Source organism: Numida meleagris, chromosome 2 (genome assembly GCF_002078875.1).
Source record: "Numida meleagris isolate 19003 breed g44 Domestic line chromosome 2, NumMel1.0, whole genome shotgun sequence".
Taxonomy (NCBI): domain Eukaryota; kingdom Metazoa; phylum Chordata; class Aves; order Galliformes; family Numididae; genus Numida; species Numida meleagris.
Genome location: NC_034410.1, coordinates 18152011 through 18173390, shown reverse-complemented (window position 1 = coordinate 18173390; position 21380 = coordinate 18152011). Strand labels below are relative to the sequence as shown.

The 21380-nt window shown below is 36.9% G+C and overlaps 1 protein-coding gene across 3 annotated transcripts in view; it reads left to right on the top strand.

The window, feature by feature from the left end:
- PLXDC2 (plexin domain containing 2) overlaps positions 1-21380 on the top strand; it is a 246368-nt gene that overhangs the window by 134464 nt on the left and 90524 nt on the right. For all 3 annotated transcript variants that reach the window (XM_021387768.1, XM_021387767.1, XM_021387769.1), the window contains exons 3-4: positions 6966-7112; positions 10785-10854. In XM_021387768.1, the coding sequence (XP_021243443.1) occupies positions 6966-7112; positions 10785-10854 (217 nt within the window). The remainder of the gene's footprint in view (positions 1-6965; positions 7113-10784; positions 10855-21380) is intronic.

Genomic DNA, 21380 nt, shown 5'->3' with positions numbered 1-21380 from the left:
TGGACTTCCAGTACTCTGCAGAGAACTCGTGGTCTGTTCTTAAAGAATACGGTGTGAGATGAAGTCCTTAATGCTATTGCATGCAAGTAAAGGATTTCCTCTTTTGCTAGGATGAGCTCCTCTCATTCATTAGACATGATATTCAAAATAGATATGATGTTCCAAGTAGATTTTGCTGAGGCTTATGTAATCAATGGCAAAGTTTGCAGGCTGCCTTCAAGTTCCTGGTGGCTGTTGACATGGATGATGTAGCTTATGTCCATATATCTGTCTTTACAAAGTCATTTCCACATCATTTTAAGGGGAGAACAACATAAAACAGACTGTAGCTTTGCCATTGTGAAAGGAGGCAGTTTTGTAAATTTTATATTTCCTGAGATTCATACAGAACAAATGCTTTTGTAAAGAAACTGAACAGTAGAGGTTATCCTTGATACAAAGCACTTATTAAATGAAGTTGGTACTTCAGAGCATCAGATGAACTCCTCATAACAATCATGCTTTCTTGACAGCAGCAGCTGTATGTATTCTCCACAAGACTTCCATGTAGTAGTTTGTGTGCCTCCTATCTTGTGAAATTAGTGCATTTACTTTTTGAGAGGCCAGTGAGTGTCTGATCCTATAAATCTGTAAAATTGTTTCTCTGCTATGTTACAACTATAATTGCAGGCTTTGTGTTAAAATGCAGTTAGATGAAAGCAGCATGTTAAGTGTCTTTTTTCCTCATTTTCTGTGACCTTAATCTTTATATCAGGACCTCACCTCAGCATCAACAGTCTTTTCCCATGCTCCCTCATTTCTTCTGCTAATGGCTATTACGCTGGGTAACACTGAGCGTGCACATGCATCTCTTTCAATCCCAAGCAAAGATACGGGTTGGGCGGAGAGTGGCTTGAGAGCAGCCCTGAGGAGAAGGTTTTGGGAGCGTCAGTTGATGAAAGACTCAACTCAACATGAGCCGGCAATGTGCACTTGTGGTCCAGAAGGCCAACCGCATCCTGCATTGCATCAAGAGAAGCATGACCAGCAGGATGAGGGAGGTGATTCTGCCCCTCTACTCTACTCTCATGTGATCCTACCTGGAGTACTGCATCCAGTTCTGGGGCCCTCAACACAAGAAGGACATGGAGCTGTTGGAGCAGGTCCAGAGGAGGGCCATGAAGATGATCAGAGGGCTGGAGCACCTCCTGTACAAGTACAGTCTGAGAGAGCTGAGGCTCTTAAGCCTAGAGAAGAGAAGGCTCTGCACCTTAGAGGTCTTATAGCGGCCCTTTCAGTACCTGAACGGGTCCTACATGAAAGCTGGGGAGAGACTTTCTATAAGGGCAGATAGCAACAGGACAAGGGGAAACAAACACTGGAACAGGTTGCTCAGAGAGGTTTTGCATGCCCCCTCCCTGGAAGCATTCAAGGCCAGGCTGGATGGGGCTTTGAGCAACCTGGTCTTAAGGGAGGTGTCCCTGCCTATCGCAGGGGGATTGGAACTAGATGATCTTAAAAGTCCCTTCCAACCCAAGCCATTCTATGATTCCAGAGTCCAATATCAGGTGTCATTTCCATGCTGCCCTTTTGTAATATTTTTATCTGGTGGCTACTAATAACCTGCAGAATTGCAAGATCAATTTTTAATAAAAATCCAAAAATATTCAGCTATTAATTATAGCTTTATTTTATTTATGAGGTAGGCTATGATACATAGAGGGAATAAGGATGTAACTAGTGCTAAGTGAGGTTGGGTACAAATAATGTTGAGGAAACTGGTTTTGTTTTCTGCACGTGGGATCATCTTGCTGCTGGCTTGTCTTAGTAGAAAGGATGTTCTTTTTTTTCTTCCATGAAATGAATTACTAGGACTACTTTTCTTCATTAGGGAAATACTTTTAATTGCTAACTCATTTTCTCCCTCTAAATTTCCCAATCTATATTTTATTATCTTTGTTCTCTCCCTGAAAAATATTCTATTTTTAATACATAATTGCCTGTTTTCTCCTTCCAGGGTTTCCATTTTATTGTGCAAATGCAGCTTTTAGAAAACATAATTAGACAATTATAGATTAATTTCATAAGCTATTCCTCTATAAATGCTTGTATTATATTCAGAACTAAAGTCAACTTTATGAACATACTATTTGGTGATGAATTTCCTCAGTACTGATTTTTGGGGCAAAAACAAGAAGCACTTTCATTTCATTAAAAAATATGCATGGTCTGCAATTTTAGCAATAGTTGGACAATCATTAATTTTGTTAAAAATCCTATATCAGTTCCTCCCTTTGCAGTGACAAAACTAAGCATCTATAAAGTCTTAACTTCATATCTGTGATGGCTTCAGCGTTTCTTCCTTGAGGTGTTGCCTCAATGGAAGTCTGACAATACAATTTCAATACTTAGAATACTTAGAATATTTGAAAGAACAGTTGACTGTTCTTAGAGATGAAGTCTAATTGTCTTCAATTACAGATAGCAACAATTCATAACATCTATTTCCAAATATTTGAAGATTAATATACTTGGATTTTTTTTCTGGTCAGAAACCATTATTTCACTTTTTAAGTAAATAAATTAAGAGTTGTGTGAACCACTCAGAAAGAGTGGTCAGGCTACACAGGCCGCCCAGGGAGGTGGAGTCACAGTCCCTGGAGGTGTTCAGGAAACATATGAATGTGGCACTGGGGGACATGGATAGTGGACATGGTGAGGATGGGTGGATGATTGGACTGAGTGTTCTTAGTGGTCTTTTCCAACCTTAATAATTCTATGATTTTAATGCTACGTAATATTCAATGGATACAAGGACTGGGAGAAGGTGACCAAACCTAAAGCTGTTGAAATCTTACTGCTGTATGGCTGTGTGTTCTGTAACAATTTTCTTTGCTAATATCTTTCTCTTACAGAGAGACTAGTGGTTTCTCTATAGCGTACTGTTGTGTAGCAGCAGAGCTCATCCCTGGGTGCCAGCTGCTTTTTCACTGCTTTTTTTTCAAATTTAGCCTTATAGATGGTAAAACTGCATTCATTATTGTCTGCAGTTTGGATGGAATTGAAAAAAGTACTTGAAAGAAAAACGTTCTTGCATATAGATTCAACAGCAACTCTTGTTCCTAGCCTAAATTAAGGAACATGCGTAAGCATGGGACTCTCAAAGTTTAATTCTCTTCCCTTCACATATGAGATCACATCATCATTGAATCATGGTGCCTTATCTCAGTGAGAGATAACTTTATTGTTTCGTGTCTTTCTTAGTATTATTTTCACATACACATTTGGCTAGCATCCCAGTTAGTAATTTGAATGCATCTCGAAGCATAATGTAGCTCTTCTTGTTAAATAGCACCACAGTTACATCACAATTCCTAGATTGTGACAGCACACCTAGCACATTTGAAGCCCTTACTTGTTAAGGGAGAGCAGTTGTTGAGGAAACAGCCTTGTGACATTTGGACTGTATTTGAGAAGTAACGAACACCACAAGTTTAAAGAAGGCTTAATCTTCAGCTGTGCTGAGTTTTCACAAACAGTGTATGCACACAGCATGCCTGAGAATACTCAGCTGCAGTGAGAGGAGTCTGGAAATATATTCAATGTGTCATCAGAAAATATCCCTCATAAAAACTGTAAGAAATTAATTTTCTTTACAATCACAGTAAGATGGCAACTCAACACTGAGGATTGCTTCAGGTAAAAAATTAACTTATTTCCCCGTAATAATAAATATTCCCTTTTTATTTTTCAAAGGTTGACAACTGTAATCCTCATAGTTGGGGTCAAAAGGTTTTGGAAAAGCCCACTGCTTTAAAAGCTGTACTTCTCAATAGAATAGAGGCGCTTCTTTTTTCATATATACGCCGTAGTTGGGCCAAACTTATAGAGAAGCAATGGGAAATTATTCTTATTTCCCAAAAATACCTGGAAAATAAGGAAAAAATGAAAAAAAAAACCCAAAAAACTATATTCAACCATCAGCTCCTTAGCCATTTTTCTGTTGCTCCTTAAAGTAGTAATGGGCATGTTTTCTGCTTTCTCTGCTTATTTTTTCATTTGGTGTCATGCTTCTGCTTCATTTCATTTCTGAGCATTTTACTTTCCTATAGTTGCTGGAATGTATTATGAAACAAGTAGAATCAACCAAAGCCCTTAAACAGATCTGTCAGAATGAAAACTCATAGGTACCTATTATTACCAAAAAAGCACTCATCAAGGTACCATTTAAAGCATTCTTACCAAGCAGTCAGCAGGGCTTAGGGTTAGAACTATCAGGTTCTGAAGGGAGTGGCTTGGCTAGTAGTAATTAATTGGAGTAACTTGCTTTATTAGTAATGAAAAACTAGAGATGCAAAATATCTGTGCACAGTTTTAACTAGAGTTTAAACATTGCATGTTTATTTGAAACAAGCTATTTTGGTAATTATTTCTTCTTTGTCTCTTCTGTAGTGCATTTTTGTAAAAGCTTGAAATGTAGCTTTTAATTTCCCTAGAAATGCTGTCAGAATGATAAGTTAGACTGGTAAAATAAATCTATGTTGTCAAAACCTTTTAATTTACTGTACCTGTTTTGTATATGTGACAGTAGTAGCAGCTTTTGTTAACCATTAAAGAAGAAAAGAATTTGGGAAGTTATCTGGCTTTTTAATTATGTTTACATATATGAGTAACCTAGAACTCCTGAGATTGTTAGAAGTTGCTTCAAAAGGGTCACTGAGTCACTGAGATATGCTGGGAGAGTACATATTGGCAAATAAAACACAACAGAAGTAGAAAACCTCAAGGAGAAAACAACGTGACCCTATCTGGAGCCATTCAGGTAAAATGTAATTGTGTTAATGTAGCATGATTACCAGCTGAAACAGGATTTATGGTAAATATATTTTACCTTTAATATGAGCCAGTTCATGTAGAATATAAATCCTTACCAAGTACACCTTCAGCTTAGGACCAGTAAGAAAGGGTTGTTTATGTCCTGGAGAGTGGATCATGCTGAGGGGGTGTCAGGTCTGCGTGGAAGCAAAGTCTGATGTGAGAGGAGTCCCATGCTGCTTGCTGCATATAGAAGGTGGTATAGGAGTGGGGTTTTCCATCACAAGAGGGAATTTTAAGTCCACATTCCATTTTCTATGCTACTGTTTATTTTTCAACTTTAATTTTAAAATACTGTCACTGAGAACTCGATTATTTTCCTTGTGGTGGGGGATGAGTGAAGGAGGAAGGCACTAAGAAACAGCAGTGTGTACTTCTCTTGCAGTATGTTTTGTAGCCATTCAGCAGAAAACTGACAGCAGTTTGATTAAAATATTTCAGAGTTAAAAACTTTGGATGAGTAAAGTTTGACTTTAAAGGTGAAACCTAAGGTTTAATCTCTAACCTCAGACTTTTGTTTCTGTTTATTGTCTTAGATATTATTCAGAAAAGCAGAGACAATTGTAGCTATACCTATTGGGAATCAATAGTATGATGGTCTCTCCCTTTCTATTGATTACCAAGCTATTGGGAATCAATAGGTAGGATAAAATATCCATAGATGCCACTTCCCAAACTGTAATATTAGTTTTGTATAACAGATAGAGTTGCTAATAACCAACCTTTAATTAACTTTTTTTTTGCAGAGTAATCATAAAGGAGGACTATTGCCGTCCTGTATGGCTACTTGATTACAAAAATAGGTCTTAGGAAATTTTTGTTCTACTTTGGGCACTATTGCTTATTTTTTTGCTGCAAGACTACTTCTTTCCTTTTCTGGATGATCTGCTTTATGCTTGTGTTTTGTTTTGTTTTTTTCTTTATTAAAAAAAATAATAAAGAAGACTTGTACATTGGCTTCCATTATAAACTACTTGTCTACACAGAAGCATACTCAGTAAAGAAGAACTGCTATTTCTGCGTTGTTTCCCAGATAGTTTTCTACACTTATTCATTTGTGATATTTTTAAAAAATCATTTTTTTGAGGACTAACTTTAGGTAGATTGAATAACCTCAGCATAACCAAACTCTGACGTTGACAGAAATTCTCAGAATCTCCTATGTTTGGATTTTTAAGCATGTAGTCAGTTTTGTAAAATGAGATTTCAGAAATTCACTTTTTATGTGCTAAATTAGTGCCCATGACTTACATGATTTTGAGTGAAAACTGATTGCAGTGGAATGGCATACAGAGTATTTTAAGTGTTGGCATCTCAGCTTTGTCATCCAAAATGACCAGACATTGCCAACACTTTGTCACCTGAACCATGAAATGGATTGCTGATCTGGATATATGTTCTGGCTGCAGAATTTGATGGACCACTAGCACAATCTCACATAGCATGAGTAGGATTTGTATATTTTACCTCTGACTTTGCTGTGACGTGGGCATGGCAGCAACTACTGTCATTTTGAAGACTGCAAAAAAAATTCCATAATTATATATATATATATATATATATGTATTGCCTCTCTCTGAATGGCAAATGCACCTTAAGATGATGTTTTTCAGATTTAAAGTGAAATAGTTATAAAACTATAGCTATTGGGAATGCTGTAGATGTTCATTTAAAGGCTATTCTAATAAATTATGTTTATAAAACTTAAAAGGTACAATTCTTCTTAAGATGTTGGCTCTGAGTACTGCTTATCATTTTGTTATAGTATGATGGTTGTTACTTGAACTTAATGGTCAGCTCACTTTGAAAGCCATTGTAAATTTTGCTGTTGATTTCTCTGATGTGGTTAGAGGAATGGTATGGTTAGGATTTGGAGACAGAGGAAATTATGGTAAGTATTTGCCTTGCCAAATGCTCATGGTTGGAGGCAGAAATATATACTGTAACACATTTGGAATTTGTACTTTTCTTCTTGACCATTAATTTGCAATTTTTCTGCAGCTCCAAGTAGCAACAGAACTCAGTATTTCAAGTGTGAATTTTACATAAAACTAAGATGCATCTTCCATTCTAATCTCTATTTGCTGTGTTCTCCTCCCTCTCCCTTTTAGGAGGATACAGATCATAATTATTATACTTCAAGGACATATGGCCCATATGATTCAACCAGCCGGGATTTATGGGTCAATATAGACCAAATGGAGAAAGACAAAGTAAAGATTCATGGGATCCTCTCCAATACCCATCGACAAGCAGCAGTAAGTTGTTATCCTTTTTCTTTGACTGACATGGATGTTTTTCCCCTGTAAGTGATAAAACAGTTCTAAGTATCAAAATACTCCTGTTCAGAGATTCATCTTTGAATTTTAGTTAAGCTATAAAATTCTGAACAGCGTTGCTAACAAAGGATTCCAAGTTGCATTTTTGTACCTGATGTAACAGTCCTTCAGAGATGTCTCTAAGATATATATATATATATATATGTGTTTTCTGTTTTTAAGGTTAGATCTCAAACTATCTAACAGTAAGGTGGTTACATTGCTGAAGTCAGAGGAAATTTTACTGTTAACTTCAATAAGGACAGAACTGGGTTGAGAACTAAATTGCTGAAATTTTACATCTTCCATGGAATGCATTTGTGTTTGCACTTCCATTTTGTATGAAGTGTTACACTAACTTTTTCTATTGTGAGAATTGATAAAAATAATTTGTATGACAGATAGAAGTGATACACGTGATCACAGTTCCACGCCAAGAACAAATAAAGAGTGTAAATAGCAATCTTGTTTAATTTATTGCAATTGTGGTAAAAAGGGTATGAAAATAATTGAATGGCTTACATATGTAACTGAATGCAGTATGGTTTACAAGTTATTTTTGCAGATTAGACCTATAGCTAAAACTGCATACGTGGAGCAACCAATAATGTGTGAATTAAATGTAAAAAGTTACAACTCAGAATGTGGTTTATTATGTTCTTGTTTCACCTATTCACCAGCTTACAATAAAAATTTATTGGGCTTTCCCAGTTTAAAAAAATCAAGCTAAATGCTTTACTTGACAGTTGTACAGTTTGTTTGGTTTTCTTGTTTATTTTGTTGCTACTTTGGGGTTTTTTGTTTGTTTGTTTGTTTGAAGATGTAGTGGTGTTTAACAGTTTCAAAGTTGAGAAAAAAAGTCAAATTAAATTCCTCTTTTCTCTCAGTTTATCTGTTATCTCCCTGATGCCAGCCAGGTGACTACCTCAGGGGAATGTAAGTGGCAGCAAGAAGAGATACCCTGGTATTTAATTCTGAATACAAAAAAAGCAGACTAGGGTAGCATTTGACTAACAGAGGGTCTAAAACATAAAATAATTTCCTTATGGTCAAAAAGACTGTAAGGAGCCGGGGATAATTCAAATGCAGAGGGCTTAGGCAGTTATATATCTTTGGAGTAGATTTAATAAAACACTATATCAGCTATTTTCTTAAGACAGTTTGTTTTTAATGAGGGTTGTGTGGACGAGGAAAGGTACCAAAAAATATCCCAGAACCATGTTTTTATCACGTAGGATTCTGGTACTCTGTGTTGAGGAAGAGAATGGAAACATGCTAAACTAATACAGGAGATTAAAAAATATCTGTATAAGCTTACATGTATATATATATTATCAGGTCTGGGACCTAAATATTAGTGACATTCCATTGAGAAATTTTAACCTGTTTTAATAATTAGTGAAGATAACGCCCTCTGCTTTCTCTTTCTGAGCATTTTGCTTCCAGTTGGTTCGTGAGATTCTTTGCTTCAAAATATTAATTCCAAGAAGGATATTTTGTTCAAGTTATTGCTCCAGAGGATTAAAATGCAGTAATGCTTCTGGGCTGGATGTGGGATTGATGTGGAGCATGGTAGAGGAGAGCCTGGCACCTCAGACTCCTGAGCATGAGAGCTTTGATTTACTCTCCCTATTTCAAGTAGCTGTTAAATATTAGTCTTTAAAATATTTCCCAAATCTTGTTAGTTCATTAATACACTATTACATGAATTAATTGTCTATACAAAGCACCTATTACATTGTTAGAATTTAGGGCATTACTTTTTGATTGAAGTCAATGGGAGATCTATGTCTGACTTGAGTGGGCATAGGATCAAGTCTTTATCTATTACAAACATTATTGTTATACTAATATCTATATTACAGCAATTTAGAGGACTGTGAAAGACAACTGTGCCCTCTTAAAAGCATTTTAATGTTTATTGTGTTATTCAGAAAGTTAACGCTAATAGAAGAAAAGGGATAATATTGTATAAAATATAGAGATGTTCTGGTCAGAAAATTTACATTTTTAACAGTGTTCTTGGAAAGTATGTGGGATAAAGGAAGGACATAATCTGCATGGAACAGATACGTGAACATAGTGTACAACTTCCCAACAATGTAAACTTGAAAATGTGACTTAATTTAAACTTTTTTATAAGTTTTCTTTTTTATATGCCATTGGGATTAAATGTTTGGTTATGTATACATATTTACATACATACAAAGATGTCATTAGAATCTACTCATTCCAGTTAACGCCATGCAAATGAATTTTGTATTCTTATTTTAAAAAAAAATTAGCTAATCTTCTGAAAATTCTATCTTCCATTTCAGTGGAAAGAAAATCTAATTTAAAGTTGTTTTAAATTTTCAGCTGTTAATTTCTGTAATAATTAATTAATAATTCTGTAGACGTTTCTGTTAGATGTAAATATAATCCTTCCTGAGATAACAAATAACAAAAAAAACAGATAACAACAACAACAACAAAAAAAGAGTAAATCCAAGATAAAAGTTATGTTGGTTTTTTTTTTTTTTCAATTTTAATAAATTAACAACTATTTCCCTTTCTTAAGTGGAGACATCATAGCTTAGGGATGAAGGACAGTCAACATCAACCCTTCTTCACAACACGTTTTTCTGAAGTAACTCCTTTTAGATACCAAATAGTTAAGAGCCGCATGCCATTATGCAAGTGGTATCTTTCTGTGGGATATAATATTTAAGCCATGAAAGGACCTTACTGGAATTTCAGCAGTTCTTTCTGCCATGACTACTGATTTGCTCAGAGTTGAGGCAGGTAGAACACCAGGTGATAATTGAGTGGCCACAGTAGTTAACGAGCTTTGGGAGAGCAGTGGAATAGATGAGAAAGGAGAAAGCAGAGAGGGAAAATAAGTGTGAATTTGAATGGTACTTTATGAAGAGCTTAGGTGAGGAGAAATCTGTTCTCCGAATCTCTAAATTATAGTTCTCTTCTGTGCAGTCAGCTGATATAGGATAGATTGACAGAGGAATAAAGTTGTTCCCTCCCCCCCCCCTTTTTTTTTATTATACTGCAGTAGGTTTGCTAGTACTGTTGTTGCTTTGTTTCTTTATAAATAATTTCACGTCCTTGTTAGTAGGCAGAAGGTCTGGGAAGTGGCGTCAGTTGGGTTTGATGAAGAAACTATTTTCCAGTTTCCATCAGATAAGCAACCAGGTAGCAGCAGGGGGTCAGGGAGAGCATCTGAATCTGAAGGAGCATGTGGCTGAGGCGTAAACAGCCTGCTGGCAAGGGATCAGGGATCCTGTATAACTTATATAGTGATGGCCCTTCTTAGCAAAGAGGTTTAAAAAACTTTTTTTCTAATCAACAAATCTTTCTAAATTTCAATTTTATGAAATAGTTATAATGTCTGAGAGATGTCTTTTATCTTCTAAAGTCTTCAGTTGTGAATGTTCACTGCTTTCAGGTTTTTAAGTGCAAGAATTGTTCCTAGTTAGCTATTGGCAATTTCAAATTTAGAATAAGAAGGCTTCAGTAAAAAATAAAAAGCAATGATTGAAACAGGTATCTGAAGTGGAGGATTCTTCATTTTGTTTTCTGCACAATATTGATTTTATTTTCTGGTGTTGTTCCTTTCAGAGAGTGAATCTATCCTTTGATTTTCCATTTTATGGCCATTTTCTACGCGAAATTACAGTGGCAACTGGGGGTAAGTGGCTTTCTAACCATTTACTTTGAGTAATTTGAGAAGAGTTTCTTGCAGCTATTTAAAATCCCTTTTTTCTCCCACATATGTCAAGAGAAACTGCAGCATTTATTTCTTGTTTTCAAGAAAAAAGAAAATAGCAAAATATCAAAATCATGGAAAACCTCAAGCTGCTCAAGTTTAACTTTTATAAAACCTTCTCAGTAAAGACTTTATAGTATTAATGGTTTTCTGTTTAAGTATTCCAGTTGTGTGTGTATGTCTGGAGCATTTGCACTTGTAGAGATAGTGCTGAAGACAATACAAAGAAGGAAAACTTACTGTGTTTGGACTGCATGAGGACAGAGGATTTTCTATCTGATAATGATTCCGGTCTTAACTTTTAATAGAGGTCCTGAATCTTTACCACTTCTGTCATTGAAATGCTACATTCATCAGGCTCTTCCAACTGCTCCCAAAGACTTGGGTGTAAAATGAAGCTCCCAAGCAGAGATGTGTAATAGTAATTTGTGAGGAAACAGTTTTTTCTTTTAGTGTAGAGCATTTTGTGATTTCTTTTTTAAAAAATAAATAAATAAACACTTGTAGGCATATGAGATTAACTGAATTTTGCAAGCCTTTTCTGTTGCTATTGAAGTTAATGGAACTCTGAATTCTGCTTTTTGTTTTTCTCTGCTTCTAAGTGCAATAGTACTGCAGTGAATAGATTATGGATTATTGTCATGCTAAATGGGAGTTTAACATCAATCCCTTTACTAAAGGCCATTGACATTAGCACCGAGACACTTCTGTTCATGTGATACTCGTGATTTTCACATCAAAATTAAGCATGAAAAAGTGAGAGCTAATCAATGATCTCTTTAAAAATATTATCTTGATAAAGCTCAGTAACCATAAGTCATCCTGTCAATTCACAACAGGGTGCAATTTAGGCAACTTTAAGACTTTAAAGAAACTTTAGGGATAAGAAAGATCTACTTCAGTCAAAACTCTCTGATAAATGTTCTGCTTTTGTTCTATTTGAAATTTTTGTTAAAATAAGTTATTTGTGATGCAGCGTGTCTTGTATCACAGAGTCAAAGAATGGCTAAGGTGAGAAAGGATTTCTGGGTCTGTCTGTTCCAGCCCCTGCTCAGGCAGACACCCAGAGCAGGTCACTCAGGCCCACGTCCAGGTGACTTTGCAAGATCTCCAGGGAGGAGACTCCACAACCTCTCTGGGCATCCCAAGCTCAGTTGGGTACCCTCACAGTGCAGAAGTACTTCCTGATGGTTAGAGACAGAATCTCCTGTGTTCCAGTTTCTGCCCACTGCCTCTTGTCCTGGCACTGGGCAACACTGAAAAGAGCCTGGCTCCATCCTCTTTGCACCCTCCCTTCAGGTATTCATATGCTTTGATTAGATCCCCCCTGAGACTCCTCCAGTCCAATATTCTCCAGCTCCCCTGATAGGAAATGTGCTCCCTTGATCATGTCGGTGGCCCTATGTAAGATACTCTCGAGTATGTCCATGTCTCCCTTGTACTGGGATGCCCAGAACTGAACAGTACTTCACGTACAGCCTCACAGAGTAGAGGGGAAATATCACCTCTCTTGACCTGGCTTTCTTGACTGGCTTTTACCTAATGCAGTCAAGAGTACCATTAGCCTTCTTAACAGTGAGGGCACCTTACTGACTCACATTCAACTTAATGTCAGGTGCTTTTCTGCAGAGCCACTTTCCAGCTGGGTGGCCACTAACAAGTGCCAGTGCCTAGAGTTGTTCCTGTCTAGGTACCAGACTGTGCATTTCTCCTTGTTGAACTTGATGGGATTTTTGTTTGCCTCACCTCTCTAGCCTGTTGTATCATAACAGCAAATGGTAAGGATAGGCCGCAAGTGCTTTTTATACTGTATAGTCTACTGTTTCTTAGTAGCTAACATTTTACAATGGCATTTCTATTATTGGAGATTTGGAAGACCTTCAGAAGTTATTATGAAATAAAAAGAGCAACAAAGTTAACATATACAGGAGTCCCACATGACAGATGTACACTTCTCAGAGAACAAGATAGGATTAATTATGTTAATGACAACACTTCAAACCGTTTTTACCTCCAGTCATGAATTAAATAACCTTGTTAAGAGGAAAATTGAGGACAATGGCACATTAAATCCCTGTCACAATAAAAGCGGTTTCTTCAATTCTTCATGTAGGTTGCACTGTGGCGTAGTTTCCAAGTAACTTAAGATGACTTTGAAATTGTTAAGGTGTATACTCAACTTTTTTTCTGTTTAATGAATAGTTAGTGAGAACAGGGAGTAAAAATAATTAATTTGAGCTCACTGTTTGTCCTCAGCATATATTTAGCAAGGCTATTTAATTCATAACTTAACATAGTTGATGGCATTGTTATTAATGTAATTAGTAATTGTGGTTCCTTGAGATGTGGACATCTCCCCAGATCTTCATAGACTCTGTTTTTAAAGCAACCTCTTGTTTTCTTGTGATTTTCATTTGTAACAATGGAAATGCAATAGTGGAAATTGTAGCACATACTTAGAAAAGGTGTTTAGAATATGATCAAAGTGTTTGCGCAGGCAAATAATAATAATAATAAAGCAAAACTCCTGAAATATACACGTAAAACTGACTGTGAAGGTCCAAAACAGATTAGATCATCCTGCCAGGTTAATTTAGCCCTTCTTTCAGGATTTGTCATTAAAAAGAAAGTCATGCGTAATTACCTAAGAGTCAGAGTTTTTCAGATAAGTAGCTGTCAGCTTGTTCTGTTGCATTGGCTTTTTGTTTGTTTAAGATTTCCAAAGCTGTTTCTGTTAAATTTTCTCTGTCTTTAGGGAGCTTCTCTAGACTTATCCATACAATTCTGTCATGACTTGAAGTTTCTGACACTTAAATGGTTTGCTTTGATCCATCTGTCACATTTTATTCCCAAACAAAATGAGTTTTGCAAAATAGAAGTCAGTGCAAGTATTAACATGCTGATTATGACTGTATGCATGGATGAATGTTTCTCTAGCAAATTCATTTTGGTTAATTATGATATTGTTATCAAAATGAATTGAAAGAAATTGTTACTTGAACATCAGTTCCTAAAAATTTAAGAGTAATTACTTTCAGCAAACTAAAAATGGAAATTTGATCTGTGAGCTAAATCCTGAAGACTCGGGTTAATTTTTCCACTCAGCCTTAACTTGGGCAAGTAACTACCAATTTCCAAGTTAAAAGGGAGATGTAAGGCAGTGAAACACTGAAGTTTAGTTTGCTATTGTATAAGAATGTGTAGATTCCAACAAGGTGAATTGTACCAGGATGACAGGCTGCTAATGGTCAGAGGGCAGAATAAGTGAGAGATTCACTTTTTGAGTTGCAGCAGTGTATTAAGGAGCCAGGATCCCCGTGAATTGAATGAGGTGAAACAAGCTTACAGACTTGGAGGAGTATATCTGGATGTGGTTTCAGTTGACAGGGAATGCTGGATTGTAGCAAGGAGATGGTATGAACCTCGAAAAGCTGAAGAGAAGGAAAGTTGCGAGAGTAAGGGATGGAAGGAGAAATCAAGTTGGAGGCCATTACTGCTAGGATAAGTGATAGCTGTTTAATAAATCAGCAATTTCAGTAGTAGCTTCCAATGGGCAAGCTGTTGGACCAGTGTGTCATGGAGAACAGATGTGTGGCACGAAAGAGAAAAATAGGTGTGAGTGAAAAGAAAAAACTTCAGTGTTACACTTCTTTGGTGCTTGCTCTACTCTATATCGTATAGATTATTATGCTGTCAGTGAGTGAGTTTCTTCAGGTATGTGAATTTAGAAACAAAAATACTGAAGAAATTGCAAAAGAACAAAGAGCAAATAATTGTGTCAGGTTTAAATCCCTGATTGAATATATATGAAAATGAATATACTTAGTAGTAGGTTGTACTAGGAAAACCACAGAATTGCAGGAGGTTAAATTATAAATTGAAGAAGGCAAGAGGAACCACATGATGATTTTCAATAGACAAAGGTCATTGCTTCAACACGTTGTACATGAGTGTCATAAGCTGGGAAATCCCATGAAAAATTCATATCTTTCTGGTTATGAAATATCACTTACAAAACGTGTGCTATTGGGATGTAAACATTAACAGAAATACAATTGATTACTATTTAGTGAAGGTAAGCAAAAGGAGTAAGTGACAGGTTGTTGCCTTGTGAAAGTTTAGCTGATTGATGATGGGTTGATCAGACGTATTTCTGGAAGGGGCACTTAAGTGAAAGTGCATAAAGTCTGAAATAGCTCTGTCATGAGCTATGACATAGCCTGCAGACAAATTTACAAGTCATATGAGTAGATCATATACAAAGGAAACAAATCATTTTGCTGTATTGACTTCTATATCCACCAAAACTCATGTACAGCCAGGAGAGACATAATCAGTATAGTCGGTAGTCTATGAATACTGAAGGCAGACATTTCAAGTAGGTTGGTTGAGTTACATCCTGTGTGTAATCCTCTTTTTTTTTTTTTCCTCTCTCTCTCTATATATATGTATGTGTGTGTCTGTATAAAAAAGCTGCTCTGAAATTAATGCTTCCTATTTTATTATGTTCCCACAACATCAGAGGCAAATGTTGGTGGTATGGCAGTAGCGATTGAACCTTCCTGACAATTTTCCATTACATTTTGTTGCCATGTGACGGATGGAAGCAGAGGGGCATTGTGACAAAATGATGTCTGAACTTGGAGTACATTTAAAGCAAAAATGTGGAATTTAATTCCTTCATGTGGAAAATAATTGCATCCATTGACACTCATTGATGCATCTGGACACTAGTCGTTCGGTGTGGGACAGTGGGTGGTGTATTTCAACAATAACAACAGCAACCATGGAACACCTCCACTGATGCAGGTTTTTATGAGTGCAGTGTACGGGCTCCTGTTCATGGCTGGCCAAAATGCACAGGTAATGGTGGTGACTATGTTGAAAAGTAGTGTTATTGAGCTCTTAGTATCTGTTGTGGTTTCCATGGAAATAGGAAGCATTACTTTCAGAACAACTTATGTGTATATATGTATATATTGCTACAAAGACAGTCTGAGGTGAGGAGTTCAGATGTAGATGTTTACATTTAGAATGTATTAAGCTGGGTTAATTAACCATTGAGTCATTTTACCAGCTAGCATGAAAGTGGCTTCAAAACTGTCCAGCTAACCCATACAATAGCAAATACACAAATACACATCAGGAAAAAATATGAAACACAACCAGTTCAAAGTTATTGAAGAGAAAAATATTATTCAAAGTGTTCTGCATAGACAGGAATCATAACAAGTAACTTCTTTTAGAAAGCTTGCAAGTGCTAAACCAGTCAAAGATGGATAAAAAGGCATCTTGTAGGCAATTGAAATAGCGGTGAAAATATTTCAGATGTTTGAAATGACCAGGGATGCCAAATACAGTATGTATTGGCCAAACATAACTAAGGATGATAGGGGACTGATGGGGAGTTATGGCAGCCAACTCATTTCTGTAGCTTATTGCTCAGAGATCTGTAAACTAGACAGCTCATCAGACACTTCCAGAGTAACCAACAGACCTAAGGCTGTGATTCATTTCAGCAGAGCAGTTGACTATTACAGAGTTTTCTGAGACAATGACTCTCAGTGATCTTGTAGGGAGCTCCCCTGAGAATGGAGATTCATCCTCATGCAGCCCTGATGAAGTTGGGGCAAGCAGTCAAATTTGTAAAGACTATATTGAGAAAAGTTGCCAATAAAATAATGACGACAATAATAATGTTTGATAAATGAGCCTTTGATGGAGGAACATCCTGAAGCAGTAGGCCTTGATGTTGTTTGAAATAAGTATTAATACTGCCGTTAACAACCACAGGATTATAGGACAAAACGAAATTACAGTATTAAATCTCACTGTGATCAAATTAATGTTGGCAATTTTGTAAAACTGAAATCAAGAATTCTTTGTATAATCATGCCTAAAGTCAGATGATATCTTTAAAAATATTAGTATGTATTAAAGAGAGGGATCTTTATGCATCTAAGATGACATTAGTCAGCCTTTCATCACAACTGAAGATGTTTCACCCACTATTGACCCAAAGTGACCTCACAGACACTGAAAATATTGAAATCCATTTTCCCTTGAAGCCTGCTGTTATCAGAGCTTGCATCAGTGAGCCACTGCAAGGCACCTATGCACAGTTCTGAACAACTCACCAGCTGGAACAACAGATTCACAGTCATCTTTTATTCTCCTGAGAAAGAATCATGTTTATTCCAGTATCAAACTATTCATAAGTGTGTGTATGATTTGTAACAACAGAGGGAAAAGTCTGAGTTAACTAGCTAGTTTGCTGCTTAAATGTGTAATTTTGATATGCTATGAAGATTGTTTTGGAAATGGAGTGTGTAAACAAGATAATGGTATTCATGTTTAACTGTTCTTTTCCTAGACACCTCAGGAGGAATGCTACAAAAAATAATTGCCAAACTGCAGAGAATTCTAATATAATTTTGTATCATGTTTTGCAACACTTTATTTTGTAAGAAAATGGAAAAAGGGTATCTATGCTGCAAGGAAAGGAAAAAAGACTGAGGTTGCGCTGCCTGAGCTCCATCTTTTTGTTTTGTCCCCCGGAGCAATAGCTCTGAGCAGGAGGGAAATCTGTCTTCCTGGGTGGTGTGCTATAGGGTCTAGAAAGCATCACTGTACTGAGTGGAACATGTTATTAGAGCCTGACAGAAATTTGGGTTGAGGCTTTTCTGGTTGTTCCTGCTGCTCTGAGCTCTTCAACGAAGGAGCCTCCAGGAAATGTGTTCACCCTTAATGAAGAGCAATTTGATAACAAAACTCAGCCTATTGGTGACAGCTGTTAAAGGGCATGGGTGATATAAAGCAGGGTGTGCATCACAGTGTTTCTAGCCAAAATCAGTGACTCTGACTACCCTGTGTCTGTTGCAGGGGATCATACTTGTCATCACCAGCAGGCAGCTTGCTCTGAAGGGCTATGGAAAGTTGCCTATTGACTGGCAAAGATCCACTCAGACAATTGCACTTTTTACCTCCTTACATCCGGTATTTTTCTGATATACTGTATTACAATGCAGCTGTTAATATTTTTCCTTCCTGTACAGCTTCCTTTGTCTTCAGTCTTGTGACTGTGTCCCTTTTGGAACTATCTTTCCCCTTTCTGTAAGGGGGTACTCTTCTACCAGCTTCCCCTAGAAACTTTGTCTTGCTTTCCATCAGCAAACTCTTAAAACTATTTCTGTTCCTGCCCTTATGCTTTCTCTGTACAAATTAGACCAGAAACACTTAGGGCAAAGATAACGACAAGCTTTGGGGGAGAAAAAAAATCCATATGCTTTGACATCACTCTGACCTTGACATACAAAGGCATTTGCCAGATGAAGACTGTGAGGTTTATTGGAAGTAGTTACACAGAAGTGGTAACAAGACTTAGAAGGACTACATTTGTATTTGTCTGTGAGGCTCTGTTTCATAGAATGACAGATAATTAACGAACACATTTGTCCACGTGGAATGTCAAACTAATACTTAAATTATTATTATCTTATCTGTAAAATTATTTGAATGGCTTAATGTTGGGGTAAACAGCCTACAGCACAGCCAGCTGAACAGTAAGGAATTGTTAGGTGTAGGCAGTGTCTAAGATATTATTCTACAATAAAGAGTGGATTTATAGTAGCCATATCTTATGTTGTCTTATTAGTAGCATTGCAAAGATTCAGTAACATTGTTTTTACACTATAGTAAAATTTTTAATGCATGACAAGTCTTTATTTCTGCATCTCCCACAAAATATGGTGTTTATTTGGTTTGTTGTATAAGTTTAAAAAGTAAACTTCATTTATGCTGCAGTTCCAACAGACTTTGTAAAATCTACTGTGCATATCCAGTCTCATAAAGTTTTATGTGGTTTTATTTTGTATTTTCTACCCTTATAGCTCTTTTATCTCTTACTCTTAATGTATAAGATTGAATAATTGAATGCTGAAAATCCTAGTGGAAAAGTCATTTACAAAAGCAAAAAATTATTTCCAAACCAAAACGAACCAATTGAAATCTCATGAGAACAATGGATGAGATATTTGGTTTCTAATTAGAAGAGGAAATTTCTTATAAAGAATGGAAAATCACAGAATTGTAAGGGTTAGGAGGAATCTGTAGTCCAACCTCCCCTGCTGAAGCAGATTCCTTACAGTACACAGTAACCTACCATAAGTTACACAGGAAAACGTCCAGGCGGGTTCTGAATATCTCCAGAGAAGGAGACTCCACAACCTCTCTGGGCAGCCTGTTCCAGTGCTCTGTCACTCTAAAAGCACAGAATATCTTTCTCATGTTCAGATGGAGCTTCCTGTGTTTCAGTTTTTGTCCATTGCCCCTTGTACTGTTGCCAGGTACCACCAAAATAGGCCTTTTTTTTGCTATAATACAGTGTTGCATTTGAGCCACAGAATGGATTCGGTTGGAGGGGACCATAAAGATCATTAAAGAATTACAAAGTTAAATCCTTGAAACACTGACCTAGTTTCCAACTTAAAATATCTTGGAAGATAAGTTTATTTTTTACTCCTTTTTTCATTTCAAGCTTACAAATTCATTGGGCCATTGGCAGTATGTCCAAAGCAATTGTAGCACAAGTGTGGAGATTCTATTTGCTGTGCAGTAAAGCAGCTTGTTGTTGTCTTAAATAAAAGTTTGAAAGCTTAGGGAGGCTTAATTAAAATCACTGAAGGATTTAAAAATGAATACTGAAATCGTTGCTGGGGAAATATAATTAGCAAAGCAAATTGTGTCCTAAAATGATTCCAGAGCAGCCCTTAGGGACCTATTATCAATCCTTGCTGAGGAGAAAGCAGGAAGTATTCTGGGGAAGCCATAAGAAGACATCAACAAAAAAGATTGTAACCATCCTACTGGTAGCATGGCCTCATGTTAAGAGGCTATTTTGTCACCTAGTTTTACATGTTACCACTAGCCTTATTAAAAAATAAATGTAATTTCTCTTTCTTCTTGTTATGAAGTGTCTGCTTTGTATCCAAGGTTACTGATTTCCCATAATTTCCATTTCCTATCTGTGTTTCTGAAGACTGCTGGAGAGTATGAAAAGCACATGAATCAAACCATGGAAGCCTTTTTATGTTTATTACTTCACATAAAATATTCTAATATCCCTATTTGGGATCTGTTAATGTCAGAGGAAATGTCTACACCTAGAATTTCACTAGGAACAGACAGTATTGGGAATACAGATTCTTCTAATATCTTGATGGTACTGCATTGTGGATGTGGTGACTGTCTCCCACTTTGGCTCCTGGAGAAATTTAAGAAAAGCCAATTGCTACTCCATGTTAAGAACAGTGCATACAACTACTGTCTGAGTCACATTATGAAAAATCACTTGTCCTTTGCCAGCTTCTTCATTTTAATAGAATCTTTCTTGGCAACAACCTTGTGTTGAGCCAGTCCTTGCTAAATTCATTACCATTGCAAATTGTCAGATTGGTATCAGCCTGTTTTCTGAAACAAAGGGCATTGAAATAGGTTACCATGGATCTTTGTCAGTTTTGACCTGGGACCTAAATTGGGATCTAAATTTTTTCCCTCACTTCTACTTCTCCTTACAATTTTCACCTTGACTCCATTCACATCCTTTCCTCCTATCAGTCGTTTGACTGAGTGACATGCGCAACCTTCACACTTCCTCCTGCATATGTTTGCTCCTGAGATGTTTCCAGATGTAAGCAGGGAGAAGAAACATCTGTAACCAGCTAATAGATTACTTCTGTGCTAAAGTGTTGATTTAGTGATAAGAATGTCATGAACATTTGAAGGAATAGAAGATGGAATTTTGTTCTTTCCATGGAATGTTGACCTCAAAAGTAAGCTTTTGCTTTCGTGTGTTTTATTTCCACTTACTTCGAACAGCTTCTTCATGTTTCTGAGCATTGAACAGACTGTTCAAACAGGGCTTTTATTTCAGAGCAATTAACACTAAGCCCGTATTATAGTAATAATTCCCCAATGGTTTCTTCTTTTTGATTGTGATGTGCAAATAGACTCCTGGTTCAGTCTCCTAAAGCTGCTGGTGGCTTTTCTAGCATGTCTCCAGGAGATAAGATATCAAGAATCACTAACAGTACCTGCTCTGACTCACTGACAAGTCCTGATGGAATCATAGAATCATAGAATTAGCTAGGTTGGAAAAGACCTACAAGATCACCTAGTCCAACCATCCACCTACCACCAATAACCCCACTAAACCATGTCTCTCAGTGCTTTGTCTAAACGTTTCTTGAACACCTCCAGGGACGGTGACTCCACCACCTCCCTGGGCAGCCCGTTCCAGCACCTGACCACTCTTTCAGAAAAGTAGTATTTCCTAATGTCTAGCCTAAATCTCCCCTGGTGCAACTTGAAGCCATTCCCCCTCGTCCTGTCACTAGTTACAAGAGAGAAGAGGCTGACCCCCAGCTCACTACAACCTCCCTTCAGGTAGT